At 34.9% G+C, this 27,791-nt stretch overlaps 1 protein-coding gene across 2 annotated transcripts; it reads right to left on the bottom strand.

Moving 5' to 3' along the window:
* Nucleotides 1-1,414: 1,414 nt before the first annotated feature.
* On the bottom strand, nucleotides 1,415-27,791 carry LOC125671292 (cytochrome P450 3A24-like). Of its 2 annotated transcripts, XM_048906869.2 has the most exons (14): nucleotides 27,578-27,791; nucleotides 21,208-21,304; nucleotides 19,715-19,767; nucleotides 19,496-19,592; nucleotides 17,173-17,289; nucleotides 9,447-9,535; nucleotides 8,644-8,789; nucleotides 5,945-6,072; nucleotides 5,597-5,708; nucleotides 3,631-3,788; nucleotides 3,368-3,456; nucleotides 2,306-2,443; nucleotides 1,957-2,119; nucleotides 1,415-1,629 (listed from the first exon to the last, which is right to left on the bottom strand). In XM_048906869.2, the coding sequence occupies exons 1-14, from the start codon at nucleotides 27,649-27,651 to the stop codon at nucleotides 1,546-1,548; spliced, it is 1,545 nt and encodes a 514-aa protein (XP_048762826.2). In that variant the 5' UTR covers nucleotides 27,652-27,791; the 3' UTR covers nucleotides 1,415-1,545. The 2 variants fall into 2 exon arrangements, with proteins under 2 accessions (XP_048762826.2, XP_048762827.2); XM_048906870.2 differs by lacking the exon at nucleotides 1,957-2,119 and having other exon boundaries at nucleotides 27,578-27,752.

Genomic DNA, 27,791 nt, shown 5'->3' with positions numbered 1-27,791 from the left:
AAACTCAATTTAAGAAATGCTGATTTTATCAATATTGTCAAAGAGAAAATTCAGGAAGCATTAACAGGTTATAGATGAATTTTTAATAAATATTTTGATTGCGACAGTTTATTTTTTTCATTAGGTCAAATATGTTTCATACCGATTGGTATTCCCTTCTCGGCACACTGGTTTTGACTACCAATTACTACGTTTACCTGATCGGAATATAGAGCTCATGGTGGGTATGACCGGTCGAAAGGGGATGTTTACTTCTCCTAGACACCTTAGCCCACCTCTGGTGTGTCCAGGCTCCGTTATTTTGTATCCCTTTTATGAGTTATGAGATTAATCACTGTTCCTTATCTTCACCTTGCATTGATCACTGTTTGTTATCTACTTCATTTCTTAGTTTTCTTTTTTTTGGGGGGGGGGTGGAGGTGGGTGGGTATTTCTATTATTAAAATATTAAACAATACCATAATCATAACCTTTCTATTTTGATATATTTTGATTACGATAATTTTAGTGGTAAGATGATAACAGTAGTTTATGGAACATAATATGATTATGAGGTATGATTTGTATGTTTTCATGATTTAGAAGCACGCCTCTTTTATACTTTCAGGGTCTATAATCTGCTGTTACAACATAACTTGTGATACAGAAACGATTTGTCCTTGTACATATAATACCTTCCTGTGTCGTCTTTCAGAAATTCTAAGCAGCTAAAACAATATCAACGCTAGCATGGTATTTAAGCCTTTCTAAAACAAACTACTTATGATATCGATGTACACAACTTTTCAAGTAATGAAATCAACAGTCATATTTTCGGTGCACAATATGTGTCTACACAATAAACAGTTTTAACATTTCATTTAATTTTTTTTTTCAACAGACTACAAAGACTATGAAGATATTGTCAACGAGGAACTGCAGCATATTTTTATTTCAACCTCAGAGTACTTATGTGTGAAGCGGCCATGTGAGATTTTTCTTTCCAACAACTGATCGTTATCTTCACCTTTCATTATCAACAGTGCAACATCAACTTTACCAATGTGAGACAACCATATGCTTGCGAGACATTTCTTTCCCACATTATCACTAGTGTAAGATCGAATTTACCCATATGGAGCAGCCATGTGAGATTTTTCTGTTTTACACTGTTATGACGTCATTGATTGTGACGTCATATATTTTCTATGATTTATGTTACACGATAAAGTAAATTTGAATTTGATATAGCTTTCTGGTTGACAACCTTGGGTGTTTTTTTTTTTTTGTTTATTCTTTCTGCTTGTTGAATTAGTGATTTAAATGTTTGACACGATGATTCTTTAGATAATTCAGAAGAGGATACATGTTACTTCTCCCCATGATGATAAGAAATCAACAGTAACAAAAAACGTCATCACGAAAAACACAGATGGACACAAAACATCTAATTTATTGAATTCGCTGCAAATCATTCGAATTAGTATATTTATAAACAAACCTTGTAATTGCGTTACTAAAACATAATATAATCAATAAAAGTGTTCACACTATGTTGTTGAGATATCAGATCGAAGTTCTCTCCACCAGTTTTAAGTTTACTCCATTTAGGGGTTTCAATAAACCAGATTTTTTAAATTTCATCGGAATCTGAAACAAATAACGAAACAACACGTTATCATAAAAATGAAAATAACGAAGAGCGTTCAATCTCATAGATTCTACACAGAATACAAAATTGATAAAAGAGTAAACACAAATTTGCGAAATGCTAACATCAAATGGGTCTGTTGAAACCCCTGTAACATTTACTGATTTGTCAGTAATTTGCCTTCCGTGTCATGACCTTGAACATCATCCGACGACGTTGTCGATGACATGGATGCAGAAATGACATCACATGTACCTCTCCAAACGTTCGTCCCGGAGAGCAATAAATCATATTGTACAAACACAAAACTATATCGATTGATATACCTCAGTTTCTTCGCATGTAGCAAAGCGATAATGTTGAAGTATGTACACAAATGCACATTTAACCTCCATGGCGGCTAAACGTTGTGCTATACAGTTTCTAGGACCGTGACCGAACGGAAGGTAGGCATATGGATGACGGCCAGCTTTGTTCTCAGGAGAGAACCTGAAATATATAAAATACTAGTATTTCGTGCAGGAGATCTCTTATATTCGAAAAGTGGTTGAATGCTGCTTATGAGTTCATGAAAAATTGTGAGGGTTTATATATATCGATGCCTCACACCTTCGTCCTAAGAGAATTCGATCATTATTAACAATTATCATTATCATTTTATGGACAATTTGCTACCTTTCTGGGTCAAATTTCTCGGGGTCTGTCCAGTATTCGGGGTCTCTATGTAACACATAAATTGCGAACGAAAGGTCCACGTCCTTCGGAATCTTATAACCAGCTACGTCGATCTCCGTCTTGCTTTTTCGATTAGTTCTATGATGAGAAAAGATAGTGTGAATCCGATTTGAAGATTCGAACATAAATTCCCATGCAAATAATACATACATGTATTTGCTCTAAAAAGTTTACTTTTGTGGTCCATTTTGAAAGCAAAGATGATATCATGGCATTGTGATGTGTAAATAAATACTTCGAATAAAGTTCTATTTTATCTATCAATTGTTTATTGATCAATGAGGACATTTGTAGAATGGAATAATCAAACTTGTTTCACTGCACAAACACAGTACAAGACAAACGGTATCTCCAAAGTTAATAATCTTAAACTACTGGCTAGATATTTGTGTTATATCACTTATTTCAGTAATTTCAATAACACAAATAAAATACTAAATTATAATTATAACCGAACCCAATGATTGTCTTCATTCAATATGAATACTTTAAAGTTAATTTAGCAAAATATACCCCCTAAGTTGGTAAAAAGATTTCTTTAAAATTAAAACAAAAACTTCCTATTTTAAAATTTTGAAGCTTTGCGTATTCTGGTCATACCTGGACGCAAGAGGTCAAGGAGTGGACAAATTTAAACCCTTTCGACAAATTGTACCCATGAGGAGAAGAGGTGTTTTAAGACAAACACAGACTATGGCTTGAATCTTCATTGCTGGTTACGTCTGAAGACGACTTTAATGAATATGCCACCCTATTTTCACTATATTTATCTCCCCTTTAGAAGTGAAATAATCCACCATTTGAAACAAACCTGTATTATTTTGATTGTTTATGATAGAACTTTGTTCTTGAGAATATTGAAATGTGAAATATGTATGCTGGACAAACAGATTCTAGAGGATATTTGATTTTCAAAGGTTCCTTGACCTGTCCTACAAGTTCAGAATAAATGGATATGATATTCTTTCAAAATGTATTTAGAAATTCAGTACAAAATAGTACCTTACAGCTGGAGGATAAAGTCTCAGGGTCTCATTGAAAACCCAGTCTAGATAATCGACTTTCTGTACATTGTCATATGTAGGAAGGTCCTGAAAGTATACAACACAACGATAGCTCTCTGTAACATACCCCATTACATGATAAAGCAGTCACATACGTACATGTAAGTACAATTATTTTCTGTTACATAAAAATATATCTAGTCTGATCACAGAGCAAACATCTATAGATATATCAATACTTTAAAATGACACCATGCTTACCCTCCCGATGATTGAATCTATTTGGTTAACGAGTCGTTCCTGGATTTCTGGATTGGTTGCTAGAGAGTACGCCATGGTTGTCATGGTGGTAGACGTTGTATCAAAGCCAGCAATAAGAAAGAATATTGAGTTTCCGGTCACTTCTTCTTCAGTTAAACCTAGTGGGGTGTGTAAAACTTGTCTTCAGTTAAACCTAGTGGGGTGTGTGACTTTTCTTCAATTAAACCTAGCGGGATGTGTGCGACTTTTCTTCAGTTTAAACCTAGCGGTATGTGTAAAACATTTCTTCAGTTAACCTAGTGGGGTGTGTAAAACTTGTCTTCAGTTAAACCTAGCGTTATGTGTAAAAACATTTCTTTAATTAAACCTAACGGAATATGTAAATCTTTTCTTCAGTTAAACCTAGCGGGGTGTGTAAAACATTTCTTTAGTTAAACCTAGCGGGGTGTGTAAAACATTTCTTTAGTTAAACCTAGCGGGGTGTGTGAAACATTTCTTTAGTTAAACCTAGCGGGGTGTGTAAAACATTTCTTCAGTTAAACCTAGCGGGATGTATAAAACTCTTATTGGTATTTAACGTATAAGGAGAAGTGAAGACAACGAACAGTGATCAATTTCATAAATCCTATGAAAATACATAATTGTGAGAAGGGCAAACAAGTGGACTCCAGGACATTCCAGAGGTCGGATTAGGTGCCTAGGAGGAGTAAGGATTACCTGTCCACCGGTCACATCCGCCGTAATCCCTATATATTAAACAGGTAAACTGGGTAATTCGTAGTTAAAATCGCTGTGTTAAAAAACGGTACAACAATTGGTATGAAACACGTCAGACAGCATTCAATCCAATGGCAGGCTGTATTGGCAAACTAGATCGTTAAAAGGACCACAGAATTGGCGAAATAGTTACTTTAAAGGAGAATGCTGAAACCCCTGTAACGTCACTGTTTATCAGTAGTTTGTCTCAATTTAAAAATTGATCATACAGAGTCAACAAACTCTTGCGTTTCTAATTAGTTGAGAGACATAAACACCATATGCCGGTGATAATGGAATATTGCTACATAAACATTGGGAAGTTGACGATGGAAGAGCTGAAGGCATGCCGTTTGCCATTAACAGCTATATTCAATAAAATATATATAGGTTAGAATACACATTGAACAATGCGTGGAATTTTGAATATACCCTAATATGTATCTAGGTTAAGTTAAAGCCCCCGATTGTGGTCCTGAACTGGTACCAAAGGTCATGATCTGAACAAAACTAACTCTATGTTAAAGGATATTCTCTGATAGAAATTATCTCTATATTAAACGGCATTTATCATTCTAATGACTGGTTGTCTTATGATTTTAAAAGGAGGATTTGTAGAATATGTCCATACACATTATATATTGCCGTTTTAAAACATAAAACTTCAATTGGGACCACAATCATTCCCCGGGGACCATGTTTAGACGTGAATCTGCATTACATGAAGATGGGTTCCCTACACATATCTTTAAACATTTAAATCCCGAACATTGGTCCACACTGGTCCTGGGGGTGGCATGATTCAAACAAATTTGAGTCTCTCTTCTAAATGGAAGCCTTCGAGTAAATTTCGGTCTTTCTGGCCAAGTGGTACTTGAGAATATTTCAATTACCACTTCCCATTTTACAATTTCCTAAAAGTAAAGCATTTCGAGAGGGATGAAAACCTTAATTTGGAAAATTTTAATTCAATACTCTGTATCGTGTTTGAATTAGTTACTTCGTAGTCGGGAGAAAAGTCGAGTGTCTGAAAAATTAGGTAACGAAATCAACAGGCAGAGGACAGATGGGTTATTTTTCAGAGCACCTTAAAACATAGAAAGTTAGAGACGAACAGACGATTTAAAGAAACACACATACAAATATAGAGACAAGGGACCGATAGAGAAAATGAGACTGAAAGAGAGAAAGAAACAAGAGTATATTTTACTTCGGTCTTTCCATTTTTGCGGATCTCCTTCATAGCGCTGTTTCTCCTCTACCTCGTTCTTGTCCGTGTCCTTGTGTGCATTCAGCATTAGTTGTAGCAAATCTTTCCTATTCTGTAAAAAGAACAATATATTTACATATTTCTTGCAGAAATCCCAATCAACTGTTTGAAACAATAGCTAGATATGGTTTGAATTCGAAAATAAATGATGAAACAACGAACGTGTTTATAATTTTAAATGCCTTTTCGTAGGGTTTGATAGTCTTCCTTTGTCTCGTCCTACACACACACACACACACACACACACACACACACACACCCTAAAATGCAATAAGATTTCAAATATACCTGGTCGCCTTCATCTCGCATCTCGATGGCCTGACGAACCGCCGATTTGAAGAAATCCATGACTCTTCGATTATTAGTTGGGGATATCTTGAAGTAGTTTAATAGTACATCAAATTTCGGGATGATCACTGAAAGAATACAAAACGGTCATGGGAAATATGGTTCACCTGGCCATTAAATTTGTCTCCTTGATTGAATTTTTTTATACTGAATTAATGAATGTTAATTTCTATGTAGCACGTGTTTCCCCTTTTTGATCATGCAATGATCCAATGGGTCGTAGTTTGATTCCACATGATAGCACTTCACGCGAGGGAAACATGTACCGTTAATAAACCTTTAATAGGAGTCTCCAACAAGTGAACCAGACGTCGCCAGTTGTAGATAACGTACCACAAATTTAGACCTAAGTTTAGCGCTTACAGCCGTAACAGTGAAGGTTATTTAATATGCAAACGCCGGTACCTGCATTTTTAAAGTCATATCCGACAGACCCAGGATTTTCTTTTAAAGGCCGAGCGTTTAGGAGCAACCACTACCTTTTTACGTCACAAGTTTGATGCGGTCATGGCACAAGCGGAGCTCCAACTCACGACCTCCCGGTTACGAAGCGAACGCTCTAATACTGAGGAGAGCTACTGCGACTGGTGTATATCAGAACTATCTTTATTCGACAAATGTGTGTATTTTTGGTTGGTGTAATTTTGGTTAAAGCAGAACTATCTCAATTCGACAAATTATAACGTAATGTTTTCATCCGAATATTGTACCGGTATGTTGCTTGAAAGTAGTATAATGGTCAACCCCTAATACCAGTTATCCTAGCTTGAACTTAATTTTCACTAACCCAGGAAGCTCACATTCTGAAAATATGTACATATTCTTGTTGAGAAGATTCCATCATCTATTTTTACGACCCTGTTCTGAACCTATAGGATGCCCAATGATATATCGTGGGTCTTGTTGAAAAGATCTTCAAAATAATAAATTTTCTATACAGTATGCCTTCTTTCCACTTCGTATATTCCCAAGATATCAAAATACTTGCATATCAATATGATAAATTTGTAGGCTACTGATTCATGAGAAGATTTTTAGGATTGCTCCTTTGCTAGCTGACCTGTTTTCATATTTTTATGAAGCAGAATTTATTCAAAAACTTCTACACGAGAAGACAAGGTATCTTGCTGTGGCCTTCAATTCGACACTCAGATATTTCGACGACGTTTTATCTATTAACAATTAATAACTTTCATTCACATGTCGATTCGATATATCCCTGTGAGCTCAAAATAAAAGACACCACAGAGTCATCCACTTCTGCTTCGTATTTACAATTAGATATTTTATTGAAAGTAGATATTAATGGCAAACTAACAACTCAACTTTATGACAAACGGGATGATTTCAGCTTCTCCATTGTCAGCTTCCCATATCTATGTAGCAATATTCCATAATCACCTGCATATGGTGTTTATATTTCTCAATTGATTCGATACACAAGAGCTTGTTCTACGTATGATCAGAATTTAATTCGAGGCAAGCTACTGACAAACAAGTTGGTGTTACAGGGGTTTCACAAGTCTCGTTTAAAGTCAGCATTTCTCAAATTATATGGTCGTTATAACGATCTAGTTTGCCAATACAACCTATCATTGGGTCAAATGCTATCTGATACCTATCATACCGACTGTTAGACTGTTCTTGGCACACTAAATTTGACTACGGATAACTCCGTTTACCTGATCAAGATATAGGGCTCACAGCGGGTGTGACCAGTTGACAGGGGATGCTTACTCCTCCTAGGCCTCTGATCCCACCTCTGATATGCCCAGGGGTCCGTGTTTGCCCAACTATCTATTTTGTATTCCTTATAGGAGTTTTGAGATTGATCACTGTTCCTTATCTTCATCTTTAATTCTTTTCCTTCGTTTACCTGGTGTGACATATTGACAGAGGATGCTTACTCTCCCAAGGCACATGATCTCACCTCTGGTATAGCCAGGGGTCCGTGTTTGCCCAACTCTCTATTTTGTATTGCTTAATACAGTTATTAGATTGATCACTGTTCGTCACCTTCACCTTTCATATGTATGTTAAACCCTTAGTATGACTTGAAAGATTTGAATCTACTTGTTCATAAGTGTTTGAGAAAATATTTAAAGACACGAACATATATTTTTTATCATTTTTTAAATTTTGATTAATTATATATTATCTAACGTCCCTCTCGAGAATTTTCACTCATATGGAGACGTCACCATTGCCGATGAAGGGCTGCACAATTTAGGCTTATGCTCGGCAAGGACAGATATTTATCGTGCCACACCTGCTGTGACAGGGGAACTCAATTTTTGTTATGTCACCCGAAGGACCGCCCCATTTAGTTGTCTCTTACGACAAGCAAGGTGTACTGAGGACCTAGTTTTTGTTTTGAAAGAGACATAACATTTAACCTCCTTCAGAATAGTTTAGTAATTTCTGAGAGGAAGTCAAAAATGTGAAAAGTATTTTTTATACAGAGACAAAGTGACAATATTCATGTGAGTTAGCAATGAAATAAATTCTATGTCAGTAGAATAAGTAGTCCCATTCTTTCTGTTCTGAAAACACACCAGTATATATTTATCAATTTCTCTTCCAAATAATTATTTAATAAACTATTATTATTGTTACTGTTTCAGATTAGTAGCTATCACCTGTGAGAAATAAAAGTAACGAAAAATTGACGTTGAAGAGTTCTTTGGCATATCTAACAAACGCATTATTGGGGTCTGTCTGTGAGTCTATTTCCATCCCAAATCCAAGCGAGGCTATTACATCCATGGTGAATCTACCGAACACCCTGTAAAAAGAAGCAAAACATATTGACGCAAAATCAACACTCTTTCATCAAAGTATACAAACATCTCACTGTATTTGCTGAAATGTAGTTATGTAGTTCAACCCAGAATATTTACTATCCCATTACAAAATATCTACTATCTCATCCCAGAAAAGTGAAGATAACGAACAGAGATCAATCTCAATAGTCCTGAAAAAATGCAAATTTCGAGTACATCCTGGGCCCCTGGATATACCAGAGATGGGATCAGGTGCCTACGAGAGGTAAGAATCCCTTGTTGATCAGTCTCATCCTAGAATATATGCACTATTTCATCTCGGAATATATATTATTTCATCTCATATTATACACAAGAATATACATCTCATCTCAGAATATACATTACATCATTTAATTTGTTCGTATTTCTTACACTCCCCTTTAAGGACTTACAAATCAAAATGACACAGGTTTTTATTGAAAACCTGAAGATAACGAACAGTGATCAATCTCATAACTCCTATAAAGAATACAAAATTAAGAGTAGGGCAAACACAGATCCCTGGACACACCAGAGGTGGGATAATGCATCTATGAGTAAGCACCCCCTGCCGACGGTCACACCCGACATAAGCCCCATACCAACACAGTTTATGATATTGTCCGAATATTTCATACTCTTTGAATTCTATGGTTTTTCCGGCATCTGCATCCTTTTTCAAACCCTGCAATAGCAGTTCATACTTTTGCTGTAGAAGAGGATTCATCTGTAATTTGAAAAAAAGAGATCAATCTGATATTGCGGCAAAGAATACAAAATTTTAGTTGGGCAAACATGGAACCCTGGAGAGAAACACCAGAAGTGAGATATGGTATTTAAGGAGAGTGTAACCTGTGGTCAAAATCAGTATGAAAGGTGAAAATAACGAACAGTGATCAATCTCATAACTCCTATAAGCAATACAAAGTATAGAGTTGAGCAAACACGGACCCCTAAAGAGCGACCTAACAATCCACACAGCATTCGACCTTCTGTTAGGTTGTATTTGCATATAAGGTCATCATAACAACATGAATTTGCAAAATGTGGGTTTTAAACGAGTCCTGTAACATCAGCTTATTTGTTAGTACATGTAGCTCGCCTCGGTTTCAAAAATGAAAACATGTACATTTGTATACACCGATAATGTTCTCGATTATCAATTCAAAAGAGACATAAACACTACATAGAATATCAATACATAAACATCAGATGGTGACTATGGATAAGTTGAAGCCACCCTGTTTAAAATGAAGTTGAGTTGTTAGTTTGTCTTTATCGTTATGTTCAGTAAAATATCCAAATATGAAGCAGATGTGGCGTCCTTCATTTTGAGTTTTCAGAGATATATCAAATCATTATATGAGCGAAAGTTAACATGGTTAACATATAAAACGTCGTCGATATATCAAAATGCAAAATGAAATGCCATAGGAAGAGATTTTTTCTTATGTACAAACTTTTGAATAGATTATCTCATAAGAATATATAAGTAAATTTGATATATGTTCACAATTCGCGCCCATGGAAACTTGGAAGACCAAATATCCAAAGACTTCGTAGATATTGTGCTTGAGGAACTCCAGCATCTTTTAAATATCAATTTCAGAGTATTTATGCACAAAATCAAAATGGTGTTATAAAAATAGTTTTGGCAGTCTGCTCATAAGATATGAATACTTCTAAGTTCCATTTTTATTAAAGTAGTGTCTGTGATATCAAATACTCTATAGTCTTTGAATTATCATGAAGAATGGTAGTGTAAAGTGTTTTCAAATTTACTGGTTTTCTGGATATTTTTAGACTTCTCGAATGGCACATATACGTTTGATGTTCCTCCTTCATTGCAGTTATATTTTTATTCAATACTTTCGTGAGAAGTAAAATAGGGTCTTAGTAAAACATTTACTGCATTCTGTAATTTATCACGTAAAAGGTTTTCAGAAGTTTTTGAATCCAGGAACGGTGTTATAGAGCCAGACTTCCCCCCATAGTGAGACTTCCCCCCAGAAGTCTGGCTCTAGAGTGAGCCTTCCCCCAGGGGGGAAGGCTCACTCTATAGCCAGACTTCCCCCCCAGAGCCAGCCTTCCCCCCGCGGAAGTCTGGCTCTAGAGTGAGCCTTCCCCCCTGCGGAAGTCTGGCTCTAAAGTGAGCCTTCCCCACGGAAGTCTGGCTCTAAAGTGAGCCTTCCCCCCGGTAGTCTCGCTCTAGAGTGAGCCTCCCCCAGCAGACGTGCTATAGAATAAACCTTACCCCCAGGGGGAAGACTAACTCTAGAGCCATAACACTCTCTTGAAGTCTCGCTCTAGCGGGACACCCCGCTGTTATCCCCTCCTATGCAAACTATGAAATAAATTTTAGTTGATCGGGCAGGGAATTACTTACCTCTATACCTCTCTACCTACATAACTATCCCTATCTACCTACCTACCTACCTACTTTTTAAAAAAAGTTTTATTTTTGTATTTTCAACACATTTATACATACAAACATTCAAACTGTAATCTACACTCGCTCATTCACACTTGTAATTACTCTATGCACCTTCTGTATCAACGATATCAGTAAGTTGTATATATGATATATACATGTATAATACACACACACACACACACACACACACACACACACACACACACACACACACACATATATATATATATATATATATATATATAGACATACATATATATACACATACACATTCAAAGATAAATGTAATTATTTTATTTTTCATATAAATGTATTATGATTTTCAACAAACTACTTGTCCACTATATTATCATACAATGCCCATTTACCAAGCATTTTGGATTTGCTATGAAATACATTTTTACAATATTTTTCTAAATTTGTATAGTATTTAAACAAATTAATTGCATCTGACAATTTGGGATTTGAGTCCCGTGATATGGAGTAATAAATGTGCTTTTTTGCTAACAAAAGCAGAAAATTTTCTTGTACCATTTCACAAAATCTCTCCAGAAGGCAGATACATACACCCAGTCATAAAAAATATGAGTGACTGTTTCTTTTTCACTTTTGCAAAATGAACATAAGTCATTATCTACAAGTTTAAGTTTGCGAAGGAAAAAGTTTGTAGCTACATGTATATAACACATAAAAATACGGTATTGAAAACAAATTAATTTTTTTTGTGCATAAATACGCATTCATATAATGAAATTCCCAACATTTTTCTGAAATAGTTTCACTGAGATAAGCTTCCCATTTCTCTCTTTTGAGTTGTGGAGCTATGAACTCCTTTTCCTTCAAAACTTGACATAAAAATTTAACATAAGAACTAGAGTTCATTTTCTGTACAATACACTGATTTGGACTCAACAATTCATGATGTACTTTGCATTGTTTTTAAAATCAGCAATTTGTCTTTTAATTTCAATCCCAAGGTGTAATAACTTGCATTCACAAAGAAGAAAAAGATAGACGTTATATAAAAAAATTGGCGACCAATATCATTATTAATGTTGATTACAAAATTGGTTTTAGTGCCATAGCAAATCGTTTAAAGAAAATACTAACAAGTATCATAGGTGACTCTCAGAAGGGTTTTATAAAGGGACGGTTTATTGGTGAAAACACTCGTTTTTGTATGATTTGAATGACTATCTAAAAAAGGAAAATCAGCCAGGATTGTTATTATTATTAGATTTTGAAAAAGCGTTTGATTCATTGGAATGGGATTTTATTGTAAAGGCACTAAGGTCCTTCAATTTTGGGGAATCTATTGTAAAATAGTTTCTTACTCTATACACCTTTAGTACCAGTTGTATAATTAACAATGGAAACTTATATAAATTCTTCAGTCTTGAACGAGGCTGTAGACAAGGAGATCTATTGGTACCATATATCTTTATTATTACAGTAGAATTGTTGGCAAAAGCACTTAAAGAAAATCGAAATATTAAGGGTGTAACTGTGGCTGGAAAATAAAATAAATTAGGCCAGTATGCGGACGACTCTTTTTTCACGTTAGATGGTAGTGAAAAATCACTTAGAGAATCTATGAGAGTTATTGATATGTTTAGAATGATTTTTGGACTACGTTTAAATATTTCAAAATCACAAGCAATTTGGTTGGGGAGCAAGTCAGGTTCGGCGGAAACTTTGTGTAATGATCTGAAAATAAAATGGGGAAATAGCAATTTTAAGCTCCTCGAAATAGTATATACAAAACATCTGGAAGACATAACTTTATGTAATTATCAATCTAAAATCAATGCCATTAAAATTGCTAGGTTTGTGGACTAAACGGGATTTAACTCCAATAGGTAAAATCACAATTATCAAAACTTTAGCACCCCCAAAGTTCATACACTTATTTTCAGCATTGCCTGACCCATCTAAACAAGTACTGGAAGAGTTGAATAAAATATTTTTTAAATTCATTTGGGGATACAAGGTAGAAAAGTTGAAAAGAAATACAATGGTGGGTAATTATGGTGAAGGGGGCTAAATATGGTACATTGGGCATCTTATATATCTTATATTAAGCTGAAATGGGTCAAAAGGTACCTTGCTGATAATGAGGGTATATGACAACATATGTTGCATAGTATTTTAAATCTTAGAAATGTGGATTTCATTTCTCACCTATCCAAAGAAATTCTTAATGAATTTGTAAATCATATTGACAATGTGTTTTGGAAAGATGTGTTTAAAGCTCTATCAAGAGTTAAAGAAAGCTTTCTTTCCGTTACAGATTATTTGAATTTAGATGTAAGAAACTTTGCTGATGTTAAATAATGGAATTTTAATACAAATTGGGTTGACAGAGGCATTAAGACCTTGAATGACTTAGTTTTGCAGAATGAAACATTCAAATACTTTACTGATGTAAAAGATGTGGTTGGTACAAAGAACTTTTTGAGCTATTATTGTCTTATTTCAAAAGTACTCTACCTACCAACTTACCTACCTCTCTACCTGAAGTTATACACGTTTAAAAGCACAACCGATATTTGTACGCAGATGAGAAAAAACATAAATTCGAAATTTCCTCATTTCATTTTTCAAACTTCTAAAACTAACCACGGCATAGGTATTGTATGGGTCAAAGTTCAAGGTCTATGGGTCAAACAAAATGGCTTACCAATTCCATTGTGTTTTATTCACCGTTTTCTTCTCTTGGGTTTGATGAACGGCTTAAGCAAAATCATTTAATGCCCTGCTGAAAAAGGTCTTGGTATCTAAACAATCTCTACAAAGCGATAGTAGTTTACCAGGAATAAATGGAGGGGGAAGTCCTGCTATGGGGGGAAGTCTGACTCTACAACTAGTGATAGAGTAGGTCTTCTCACAGGGAAGTCTGGCTGTAGAGTGAGACTTCCCCGGGGGTTCTCCTGCTCTAGAGTGAGCCTTCCCCAGGGGGAAGACTCACTCTAGAGCCAGGCTTCCGGGGGAAGTCTCATTATGGGGGAAGGCTCACTTTACAACAACGGCATTGGCCGCATTATGTCTCTCAACTGATTCTTGTATTAGACACAATATTCCATTATTTCCGTATGTGGTGTCTATGTATCTCAACTGCTTCGATACGCAAGAGCTTGTTCTGCTTATAATCAGCTTTTAAATAGAGGCAGACTACCGACAAACAAGTTGATGTTACAGGTTTTCAGCATTTCGCAAATTCTATGGTCGTTATAATGATGTAGTTTGCCAATTCAACCTGTCATTGGATCAAATACTGTCTGACATGTTTCATACCAATTGGCAGGCTGTTCTTTACACATGCACTGATTTTGACTACGGATTACTTCGTATAGCTGATCCAGATATAGGGGTCGCGGCGGGTGTGACCGGTCTACAGGGTATGCTTAATCCTCTTAGGCAACTGATCAACCTCTGGTATATCCAAGGGTCTGTGTTTGTCCTTAATTTTGTATTCCTTATAGGACTTTAAGATTGATCACTCTGTTATCTTCACCTTTTCATTCATTCGTTCCATTCACTGGGGGTATCACTTATGTTTAAAATTGAAACATGATTTTTGAAAAATTTCATTATTTGACAAAGAGCTTAAGTATAAATTGATTAACATTAGTGCAATAATGTAGCCCTCTCCGATTTTTTATTTTATGGGTGGGTGGGGGGGGGGGGGGCTATAACTCCTTAGGATCTCCGTAATGGTGCAAATGCGGTAGTGATTCACTCCCGCAACATGTTTGATCATTCTCAACATTCGCTGACTTTCTTTACGTAAATAAAATGATAGTCTACGTTTCTTAGTCAATATATAAATTTACATCCTGCAACTTACGATTTGTGAGGCTCTATTCTACCAATAGAACAACAATTTCGATATATTCCAATTTCTCGATTCATATTTGTGAGCCATGTTTGATGTACTGAAGTTTCAACTTCCGATTGTCAAGTTATTTGCATATGTCATATAAGGTAGTATTTACATCAATGGACAAGTACGGAGGAGAAAGCTATTTCGTCAGTATTAAAAAGGTTTAGATTTAACATCAAGTTAAAAAACGAACAGCAGAGTGTAAATTCATTCTGCAACCATATAATTTTCCTTTCTTTGTCTCGAGTAACTACATTTTCGCGCAGATTGACAATGTTTAGGTTTTTCAGTAGATCAATCTAGGCGTACGAGATCTCGCGATAACAAGCATGGCGGAGCAGACGAAGAATTTTGCATGCTGCACATGATGTTTAATGAAAAACACCTTTATTAGACATGCCCAAGCACAAAGTTGGTACTCCTTTTGGTGTAAACAACATTTGAGACTACATTTTAATACACGGAGCTTATTATTGGTTATTCATAAAATTATTTTGCACAATTACGGAGATCCTATGGAATTGTAGCCCTATCCCGAAAATATCAGAATAAAAAAAAATCGGATAGGGCTACATTATTGCAGCTAGATTAACATATGTGAAATATCAAGCAAAGTTCGTCTAAAATACAGTTGTAACAATGAATATTTTATTTAGATGTAACTTATCTAATTCCTTCATTGCTTCTGGTTTATCAAACGCAAAATGATAAATGGTACATATTTCCGTAATGAAAAGGTGGAGATAAGGAATAGTGATTAATCCCATAACTTTTAAGAGTAGTGCATACCAGAGGTGGGAGCAGGTGCCTAGAAGGAGTAAACATCCCCTGTCACACTCGCCATGAGCCCTACACCTTGGTCAGGTACACGTATTAATCCATAGTCAAAATCAATATGTAAAAAACGGCATGAAACATGTCAGATAGAATTTGAACCTATGACAGGTTGTATTGGATCGTTATAACAACCATAGAATTTGCGAAATACTGGCTTTAAACGACGCCGTTGAAACCCCTGTAATATCAACTTGTTGGTCAGTACCTTGCCTCGATTTAAAAACTAATGATACGCAGAACAAACTCTTGCGTCCCGAATCAGTTGAGATACATAAACACCATATAAGGTAATAATGGACTCATGTGTCTAATACGAGATTTTAACAACCCTCGTATATTCTCTCTCCATTCTGACAAAGAGTCAAATTCTTCATATTCTGTCGTAGGGATCCTGGTTAGAATAGGTCCTCAGTTCCCTTTGCTTGTCGTAAGAAACGACTAAATGGGATGGTCCTTCGGATGAGACCGCAAAAACCGAATTCCGTTGTGGCACAATAAAGATCCCTCCCTGCTCAAAGGCTGTAAGCGCCGAGCATAGACCTTAGATCTAAATTTCGCAGCCTTTCACCGGCAATGGTGACATCTCCATATGAGTGAAAAATTCTCGAGAGGGACGTTAAACAATATTCAATCAATCAATTATCTTCATATTTGGCCTATCGTCTGGCATAATCTCCAACAGATGAAGTTATATCGTCATTTGAAAGATCGAAGTTCCATGAATTTCGGACCTTTTCAAATGATTGATTCCATTCAGGTCGTCATTTCAAGCTATACTTACATCACTAGTAATGATATGTCAAGCTAGATCACAGTTGAAAGACAAAAGACGACAAAAACATGTGGATTTCTTTCTAAGATGGTCTATACAGTACCGAGACACTGTAAAGCTTGTTTTGGATTACATGTTACATGTTACTTGCAAACGTAAGAATATAGAAGCATTGGCAAATTATATTGGTAAGAAATACAGAGAGTGTTTTTGAACTTAAAATGTGATGGAAATAACAACATTATAAATGCGGAGGATATGAAACATATTCGATGTAAGCAGCGTGGTGTTGTTAGTCATTCGATAACCCTAGCTATCATTACATGTTTTTCGCATTGTTTACTTGTTAGTTAGGGTCCATCACCTTAATCCTATAGAGTAAACTATAATGGGTCGATTAAATCCACAAAACTACATTTAAAGATTAAAATTGCTTACCTTTCTCATTTTCCCACTTGAAAATGTCGGAAGAAGTGTGTTTCTCACAAATCGCCAATGGTCATCTTCCAAAGCATTTAAGCCCTTTCGCAATTCACTTTGGGACTCAGAAAATTCCTGAAAATATCCACCTTGTGTAAATGTATATCCCGTGGTAAGATGACAATGTACCGTTATTCCCACGAATTTAGAGCATATTAAAGTATCCAGTAGTTCATGGTAATGCGTGAAATTACTTCAGTGTTATGCCTTACTATACGAAGTTCAAAATAGGAAAGAGAAAACCCTGATCGATTTGTAAATCAGTAACAATTTTCTTGAATTCAAACGTCATACAGTGGAGAAGGAACAGGGGTGTTCTCGATTGCTTTGATTCGTGGCAGCCACGACAAGAGGTTGACAGGACTTCAATAGTTTTGAGTTACTTTACGTTTCAAGCTGAGGCATCAAACAAAAATGATCAGTATGTTGAAGATTATAGATTTAAAGAAACGAAATATATGAGTGACAATAGATGTTACCATGGCAATAAAATTGAAGATAAACTAAATTTACAAAAACACCATAAGTTACAATGTTAAGCAGTTTCAAGACTAAAAGATCTGCGATTCATAGCATGATAAACCTATTTGTATAATTAGCACCTTGATTACCTTAGCAACAGAACTTAGATAAGTATAATGAAAAGTAAAGATAACGAACAGTGATCAATCTCATAACTCCTATAAAGAATACAAAATAGAGAGTTGGGTAAACACGGATCCCTGGATATACCAGAGGTGAGATAGGGTGCCTAGGAGGAGTAAACATACCCTGTCGACCGGTCACACCCGCTGTGAGGACTTTATCTTGATCAGGTAAACGGAGGTATCCGTAATGACAATCAGTGTGCGAAAAGCGGCCTAACAATCGGTATGAAACACGTCAAACAGCATTTGACCCAATGATAGGTTGTATTGGCAAACTAGATCGTTATAACGACCAAATTTGCGAACTGCTGATTTTAAACGAGACTGTTGAAAGCACTATCAACTTGTTTGTCAGTAGCCTGCTTTGATTTAAAAACTGATCCTACGCAGAACAAGCTCTTGCTCATCGAATCAGTTGAAATATATACACATTATATGCAGGTGATAATGGAATATTGCTACATAAATATTGGAAGTTAACGTTAGAGAAATTATCATAAAGTCGAATTGTTAGTTTGTCGTAATTATCTATTTTCAATAAAACATCTAAGTATGAGGCAGAAGTGGACGACTCTCTGGTGCCTTTTATTTCGTGTTCACATAAATATATCGAATCGACATATAAATGAAAATTATTATTGTTGATAGATAAAAAGTCGTCGAAAATATTTAAATGTTGCATTGAAGGCCACAGCAAGAGATTATTTCTTCTCATGTAGAAGTTTTTGAATACATTATACTTCGTAAGAATATAAAAGCATGCCATCTAACGAAGGAGTACAATTCGTGCCCATGGGAATTCCAAAAGTCTGTTGGAAGACATGATCACCAAAGACTACGAAGATATTGTCAATGAGGAACTCCAGCATATTTTTTTCAACTTCAGAGTACTTACAAATGTATGCGTGGAATCAGAGTTGTGTTCAACAATAAATGCAACTGTGTTTTATCTAACAATTTGGACATTTGATATTCTTCTAGAAAAACTGTGCTGTATTATCGATCAATTTGACTACAAAAAGTTACGTTGGTGATGCAAAATGGCTTAAAAACAAAACAAATTACAACAACACTATCTTTCCAAGTTTGGAAAACATCATCATTCTAGCAACAAATATCCACAAAAATTGAAAGATGCCAATAGTTATTGTTCCTTGAATCATATGCCACCGTGCGTGTCTCGCTGCATATAGATTATGTGAGCGTGAGTGTCATGCTTTCTATGATATCGCGGTATGCGTCGCACTCTTTGTGATGATACCGTGCGTGCACAACTTTTGTGATGTCACAGTACGCGTACTTATCGCACTTCCTGTGATGTCACCGTTCGTGTCGCGCTGTCTTTGATGTCACTGTGCCTGTCTCACGTTCTGTGATGTCACCGTGCGTATCTCACGTTCTGTAATGTCATCGCGCGCATCTCGCGTTCTGTGATGTCACCGTGCGTATCTCACGTTCAGTGATATCACCGCGCGTGTCTCACGTTCTGTGATGTCACTGTGCATAACGTGCATTCTGTGAAAGTGCTCGAAATCTAATATGTCATGATAACAGATGAATCACTAGGTAAATTAAAACGAGTGAAATTACTGTTTTAACAAAGAATAAATATAACATATGATTCATATACTTACATATCTGTTCGGTGCCTTGGAAAAATCTTTTACGCAAACATTTTTTATAATATCGGGATCTGCAATCAAAAGGGAAGGTGCGCTACCCAGATAGGTGCTACAATGAAAAAGCATAAAATCGTATAAATTGCAATATACATATTGTACAAGAAGCATATTCCACGAATGTTTCCGAAATAAGAAAATAAATATCATGGATAAGAATTCATAAAGACATACCCAACAACTCTTCCGTAAGTTTTGATCAGATGAAAGTCGAATTCCATCAATCCCTTTTGAAAAAAGAAACTTTCATTCTAGTATCTCGTTTCGTACCACTTTATCACCAGATGACATATTAAGCAAACTTTATTACACATATAGAAAGTTTTATAACAAAATTCTAGTGAAACTTTTATAATGCATAGTTCAAATTCCAGTTTCAATTTTAGATAAAATAAAGCATTTCATAAGCCGGTTTCGAGATACGTCCGAGTTATTTCCCTTTGGAGAACTCTCGTACATAGTAAGGCGCAAAATAATGTGTTTACATATGGGAGTAGGACAAATAAGTGAATATACTCAGCAAGTTTCTCAAACGTAGTTTCATCACCCGAATTCAACTGATACACAAATCAAGTAAATGATAAGTTTTCAGGGAGAGATTAAATACGTGGAATTCTTATTATACCACGTAATTTCGTTGGTCGTAGGTATCGTATACTGGATATTACTTTAAAATATTACATTGTTCTTATATTTCTACTTTAGTAAAACATATTTCTTTCGATGGAATTAAGTATTTCCTATATTTAGATATTAAAAGAGAAGCCGCTTTTAATAATTATATCGTCTTCCTCGCCACTTAAGCATTCGAAGTTCCACTAACTGTACCTTCTACACAGAAGAGTTCTCATCTTGAAATTTGGTGTATTGATGGAAACAGCTGAATTTAGTCAAACCACTGAATTCTTCTTACAATCTTCCTAAACTTTAGACTATAAAGCGAATTACTACTGACAGAAACAAGCTAGGTCATGTGTCGATAAACTGCAAGCAGCTGAGCACCTCAAATTATATTGTGGGATATTGAACACCTCAGATTATATTGTGGGATTTTGAACACCTCATATTATAGTGTGGGATATTGAACATCTCAGATTATATTGTGGGATATTGAACATCTCAGATTAAATGTATATGTCTACATGGGCAAAATTCAGAATAATTCAGAGAATTACAGAATTTAAGTGTATGGGCTTTCCAATAATGAATTCACTTTATCATATTAGAATTTATATTTTATGATACGAATTTAAGTATGGATTAAAAATAATACACTTGTACAATTAACCAATTATTTTGTGTAGAGTAGTCGAAAAAGAACTTATAATTACCATGACAGTTTAACTTTAATCAATTATAGTACAAGTAATCGAAATATCTTTTATCGTCGATCAGTACAATGATTATTAAGAAAAAGTAATTTTTAACAAAGGATTTCAGTAACGATTACACCATGTCACGTCTCCATATGGGTGAAAAATTCTCGAGAGAGAGGTTAAGCAAGATACAATCAATCAATCAATTACTGGATGCCTGTCTGCCAGGGGGAATGAATTTTTAGCCAATGGAATTAATGATAATATTAACATCATGCATGTATTTTCAACCAATCACAGGGGAGAGGAAATGATATCCCCGGAGATGGTAACATATTTCAATAAACGTACGAGTTTGCTCATCTCCTTCAAAGCCCCAATGTAGGGGAGGTAATCGGGCCCGGGAACTCCAAGACGACGCCAAAGCCCGAACTTCCATCGTATACGTCTGAAAAATATCACATGAATCATTTCTTCTTTGTTTATATGAGACTTGTCAGTTCCCTACAGTTTGGATTGGGTGGGGTAAACTGAGTTCTGATTGATTACTACCATATATAACTGTCACTCATCACTCAAAGTCAATAAAAGCGTGCAATCTATGTCGCCGGCACTTTATTAGAAAATAAGCTATATCAAATCATATATTTTGTGTGCTATACATTCATGGACCCATAGCCTCCCTAGGCATGGTATACTTTTTATTTCCCCTTTACTTATAAACTTGGTAGGAAGCGTAGATACCCTAATTTTGTAACATACGTGACTGTCGCCGACTCAATTTTTAAAATTGAACAAGCAAATATAAAAACCTGAGAGCGTGTTTTTTAATTTTCTTTGCGTTTATATCATTTGTATTTCCTAAATTTTCATTCAATAAAAGTTTAACACCTTTTGCGTATGATTTTAAGCAGTGGTGTATGTATTACTCCATGTCGCCAGATTATATTATGTGATCATAGGGTCAATTAAACACCCAATGTATGAACAAAGATTTCGTATTATCTTTATGTTTTTGATCTATTTTGGCGCTAAAATATTCAAAAACTTTGGGAAAATATTCATCAAGCGATATTTGGATGTGGCATTGAGAAGAAGTCATCATTATTCTCAAAATTTTGCATTTCGATTTTAGAAATGTAACATACGATACAATATTTTTTTTTATGAAAACGTATTTCCAGAGCAAATGTTACCCCTTTTATGAAAATCTCGTAGTGTACAGAGAATGAAAATATAAACATTTCTTTTGCTGAAGTCATTGGTTGGTCTGAAATTTGACAAACGTGTCAAGATGTAACATTCGTGATGTAACATTCGTTACCGAGAAATTAATTAAAGGGAATGATAGAACAATTTCCCGCGTATTTTTGCTTTCTGTCTGCATGATGTGGTATACGACATGAATGTCTACTATGAACATTTGAGTTTGAAAGTCAATACGTGTTAAACTTTGAGAATTAGGATTAATTTTCTCTTACGGTAAGTACTGTTACAACAACTGCAATGTTTGATATACAATATTGATTAAGCAGATGGAATGTTTTGGTCTGAATTTGTTCTTCTGATATCAAAGAATGTATATCGTATTCCAAATATCTCGAAATTCCTCTGGTGTAAGAATTACATTGAGTAGAACGCTGGTAACATACGTTACTCAAAGTAACGTATGCTACTTAATGAAATGCTTGATTAGACATCAAATATTGAACTACATATTGACAAAATATCATCGTTAATGATATGTTTGTTGAATATCAACTATGTTATGAAGAAACAAATGTGTTATTGTTCCCGTATTCACCAGCATATACAGATATCCTCTGCAAGAAATACAGGCCATGTTTTTCTCTGCTACTGTCCTATTTATGATACATGTAACTGCAACTCTACATTTATCAATTTGCTAGAATTCAGCATCTTTTCATAATATATCTTAGAAATGACGGGATTAATCTCTGATGATTGTTCTATGCAATCTTATAGAGAAATCATTAAAAAATATTTTATCTGAGTGTAACGTATGTTACCAGGAATTCCGTTACGTAATATTATTCTACTTGTTTTTAATTATTTATTTATTTTTCCAGAAATGGCGCTTGTGAGAGCAGAAGTACAGAATAACTACCATGAAAAAAAAATGCATTAAAACATAAGAACAACCATGAAAAAATGTTTTAGAAATAATATTATATGCTCCCCTTGTGGCAATACTGAAAAGGTAGAATGTCTGTATAGACAGTGAAAATAAAGGTTTAACTACCGGTCAAAGGCTACCATAATGATACATGTAAGTTTTGTCTCTCAAAATACTTACAAGCAACTGGTCATTTGAGTAATTTTGTAATACCTTTGACCTTGTGACTTGAAATCCAATGGGGGGGGGGGTCATCTATTCATAAGGGGGCACCAGTGTTTCAAGTTTGATGTCTATCAAGGAAAGACTTCTCAATGGACAATAGCGTATGTCCAGAGTAGTTTAACCGTTGTCCTTTTGACCTCAAAATCAATAGGGGACATCTATGTCTTAAGGTTCACGTTAAATATTCATTCATAACACCGCGTGGTGGATTATACTGACAGTTTCTATGGAAAGGTATTCCAAAATAACCAACAAAAACATAAGATTCGGTATACATTTAATCAAAATGTTGAGAAATTAAACATTTTCTTTATATTATTATTGTAAACAGATTGTTAGAAATGGGTAAATATGTTTCTTTCCATTTTTTGAATGGAAATGATGTGTTTACAGTAATGAAAGGAAAAATAAGAAACATACGTTACTTTCATTGTATATTATAACTAAGAGCAATCCAGGTTTCAAAACATGTCTGTTATTTCTATAAGAATCATGAGCATTTAAATAGCGAAACATCAATCTTTTACTTTTGTTTTAATCGCATATTTATTGCAAATTAACAAATTCAGAAGAAAAGACACATTTGGTAAAAAAAAATTTTGCTTCTCTACGTTATATTTCTATTAAAATTGGTATTTCCATTGAATTAAGTGATGTTATGATTTTGCAACATCAATCGTAAAGAATAACTGATGATGACATCGTTTTGGCATAATATTTTCATGGATGTACTGTTGTGTAAGTGTTGAAACATACGTTACATAATTATAGCGCTACTTCATTTACATACAAAAAAGCTATCGTTCTATATCTATTGCTAGTCTTTTGTTTTCATGTTTCATACATATTGAACTGTTCGAGAATATTTGTTAATCAATTTTATTTTCTGTCATTTCAAAGATATTGAAAGTGATATCTAGTCGTTTATTTTGCGCTCTTAAAATCTTATTGCTGACTTTTACAGCAGATAATTTCTTGTTGTGTTGATTAAATATTTTCTTTCAAAACCTGTATTTATTGTCTTTCGCAAATTAGAAAAATATATTCTCAGTCAATTCCAATACAAGTTATGGAATAATACATGGAAAATTAATGTTTATCTTGCATATTATCATGTCAAGGACTCAGTAACGATGGTTACATGTGAGAAAATTCTCGAAAAATATACCATACTTTGACCTACTGTAAAAAAAAAAATCTGTCATACTTAACTTGAAACAATTTGAGGTGAGTGTTCAACAGATATTTACCATTAATAAGTAGTAGTTACCCCATATGATATTGTTGGTTATGTGCAGATACCCGATGGGTGTGGTCATAATGACACGAGGGAGCGTAGCTCCCGAGGTAAGTGACTTGTACCATAGTTTACTATTATTCGTTATATTTAGGGCTTTCCACCTTTCAGTGGAAAGTCAAGGTCATCTAGAAACTATAAAAATAACAATTTTTCATACCGTCTTCACTGTATGAGATACAAAAAAGATATGATATCCACAATTAGTCACCTTCCAACTTAAGTCAATGCATTACATATCGACTTTGAACTTTGCCCTTTCTCGGATTTACAGTGACTTGCGTAAAAACCATTCTTATCAGTACAGTTTCGAAACCGTAAATGGTAGGAATATAAGATCTTTACTAAACATATTGCCTGATCAAGTGCAAAAGGCCATACATTAATTTTGAAGATTCGTTAATTCCTAATTAGAATTAATGCCCCTAAAAGTTTGCAATTTTAGCGTAAAAAAAATACAACTCCTAAAGTATTAGTCGTAGGGAGATAAAACCAACTGAAATACAATCCTTGACCTCTGACCTTGAAAATTAGCTTAAAATCAAAGGTCAAGGTCATCTAGAATCTATAAAAATGAGAAGTTTTCATACTGTTTTCAGTATAATAGATACCTTTGATATATAATATGCTGAAGTTGTAACATCGCAACTGATTTTAAAGAATGACATTACAACTCTTAACTTTGACCTTTCTTGGATTTACAGTGGTTTTCGTAAAAATCATTGTTATCCCTACACCATCGATTCGAGTTTTTTTGTATTCAAAGACATTGTTTGAATGTCTGAAAACCTGAAAAGGTGGAAAGACCTCTAATTGTTCGCGAACAATTAGGATTACTAGTTATTATTTTCCTGCCGTCAAAAAAAATTTTCGTCTTAAGACTTATCGAAAAACTTTATAGTCCATCATATAGTACTTCTTGAGAAACGAATACAGTTCACCCTGCGTAATTGAACTTTGACCCCTTACGGAGTTATTGGACCTTTCGCAGAAATCATTGTTAGCGCTTCTACTTTGTAACCATAAATGATAGAAGGATAAAACCTTTTCTAAAACATAGAGGGTAATTAGTAGAAGCGAAGAATTTAAAATGAAGGGATTCGGTGTCCCCTAAGGGGAGTTAATGCCTTTTATTGCGATTTATTTGTAAAACATGTCGAACTTGAGAACGGTTTGTCGTAGAGACATGGGACCAACTGGAATACAATCGGTGACCTTTGACCTTGAAAATTAGGTCAAGGTCAAAGGTGAAGGTCATCAGAAAAGAGGAAAAAATAGCACTTTTTATACTCTCTTTCCTGCTTAAGATAGCATTGAAATATTATATGGGTAAGTATTGACTTCTTGATTGGTTTTGATAGTATGCATTTCAACCTTGAACTTTGACCCTCCTGTGAATTTCGGAGACTCGCGTCGAAAACCTTGTTATCGCTACTCCTACTTAATGGAAAGTCATAGAGACACGAAACCTTCGCTAATGAATTCACAGTAAACCCGTCTTGCAAAGAAAAAATAATCAAAGGGATACGAAAACCCTTAAGCATAGTTATTGCCCCTGAAAGTATCCCATATCATTATCTAAGCCTATAACTTTTATATTAATATAGATAGAGACATGGGACCACTTGCATAAAGACCGATGACCTTTGACCTTCAAAATGAGGTCAAGGTCAAAGGTCAAGGTCATCATCAAAATTAATTTTTTCCCCATTATCAAGGTCTTTCAAAGTATTTTTAGCATTGAGAAGCTAACCGAAAGTAACCGAAAACCCCTAAACAAATTATTGCCCCTGAATGTCTTGATTAACATTTTTTAAGCTTATAGCTTTTACATTAATATAGATCGAGACATGGGATCACTTGCATTAAGACCGATGACCTTTGACCTTCAAAATGAGGTCAAGGTCAAAGGTCAAGGTCATCGTGAAAATTATTAATTAAATTTTCTAATTTTCTTGGTCATTTTGAGTTTCGTACATCATCTTAAATATTCTTAAATATCTTTTTTTAAATCATTGTAGGTGGATAGCCCTCTAATTGTTCGCGAACAATTAGGATCACTAGTTTATTATAGCTTTCGGAAGCGCGGTCGCCTGTTTACAATATGATGCCAATTGTTATGTATTTAAATTACACTTTGTACACCATATATTTCTATCATAATGACTTTCTATCACCGAAAAATGTATGTTCATTAATTGTTTTTAAAAAGCCGTTTTTAAAGTGCATATAAATGTTTGGACTGTTGGTTTTCATATTTTTATTTAACATTTACGCATTCGTCGACTTTTAGTACCGGCATTGGCTTTAAGAATTGAAATTTAAAAATTCAAATAAAATTCTTAGAACCCATATTCATGCATTTTTCTGTTTAAAAATTTAGCAATACATTCAAATGATGATGGTGGTTACTCTTTTGAAAAACTTGAGGAGAATGTGGAAATAGAAAGTCGTTGGGACGAAACCCATTGACGATATTATCTTGTATCAAGGTTTAAGTGAGATTCAGTGCGAATATCTATAATGTATTTGGAGAACTTAGTCTGAGTGAGTTATCCATGTTTGATATGTGCAATTTTGATCTGAAGGAACTTCATACAGTGGACAGTGATCTTTCGAGAATGTGGGCGGGGTTTGAAGAAAAGTGTGGGTTATGTTCAGATAACCCACACTTTTAACAAAAGAAAGCACGCCAAACTATGGTACAAAGGCATGTTACCATATATAATTTGAATGGTCGATCAACCATGATTTTGAAACCCTCAATTGCACGCTTTTATTGACTTTGGGCGGACGGTATAGGCTTGTTGGGTATTTACACTGAAAACCTTACAAAATATCAGGTACACATTATAAATCGGAATCACATACAGAATAAATTAAGCGGGAACTAAAGGGGCAGGGTCCCAGTAAGAAAATTATACTTGGGGGAGGATGCATGTCATGACTAGATATAGTAATATTTTTATAAATAGATTACGTCCTGGTTTCAGAGATATGGTGATAAAATATATAAGTCTAGACTGTATTATGGGTAATTCGTGTGAACACGAAATACTTACAGGTAAAGAGCAAGCAGTAGAAAAACGACCAGTAAAATCCAACCATTGATGTCCACTATTCCCAGTATGTCCATGGTGTATAGAAAATGTACCTTCTCTGTTCCTGACTGGACAAACAAGCATTGTGTACACACAGGTCACGTGCTACCCACATTAGTGTTAGCTTGATGACGCGTCCTCTAATTATAGACGGGACAAACAAATTTACGTAAGC

This window comes from Ostrea edulis, chromosome 4 (assembly GCF_947568905.1).
Source record: "Ostrea edulis chromosome 4, xbOstEdul1.1, whole genome shotgun sequence".
NCBI classification, from domain to species: Eukaryota; Metazoa; Mollusca; class Bivalvia; order Ostreida; family Ostreidae; genus Ostrea; species Ostrea edulis.
The sequence above is the reverse complement of the archived record's forward strand: the minus strand, read 5'-3'. Positions and strand labels throughout refer to the sequence as shown.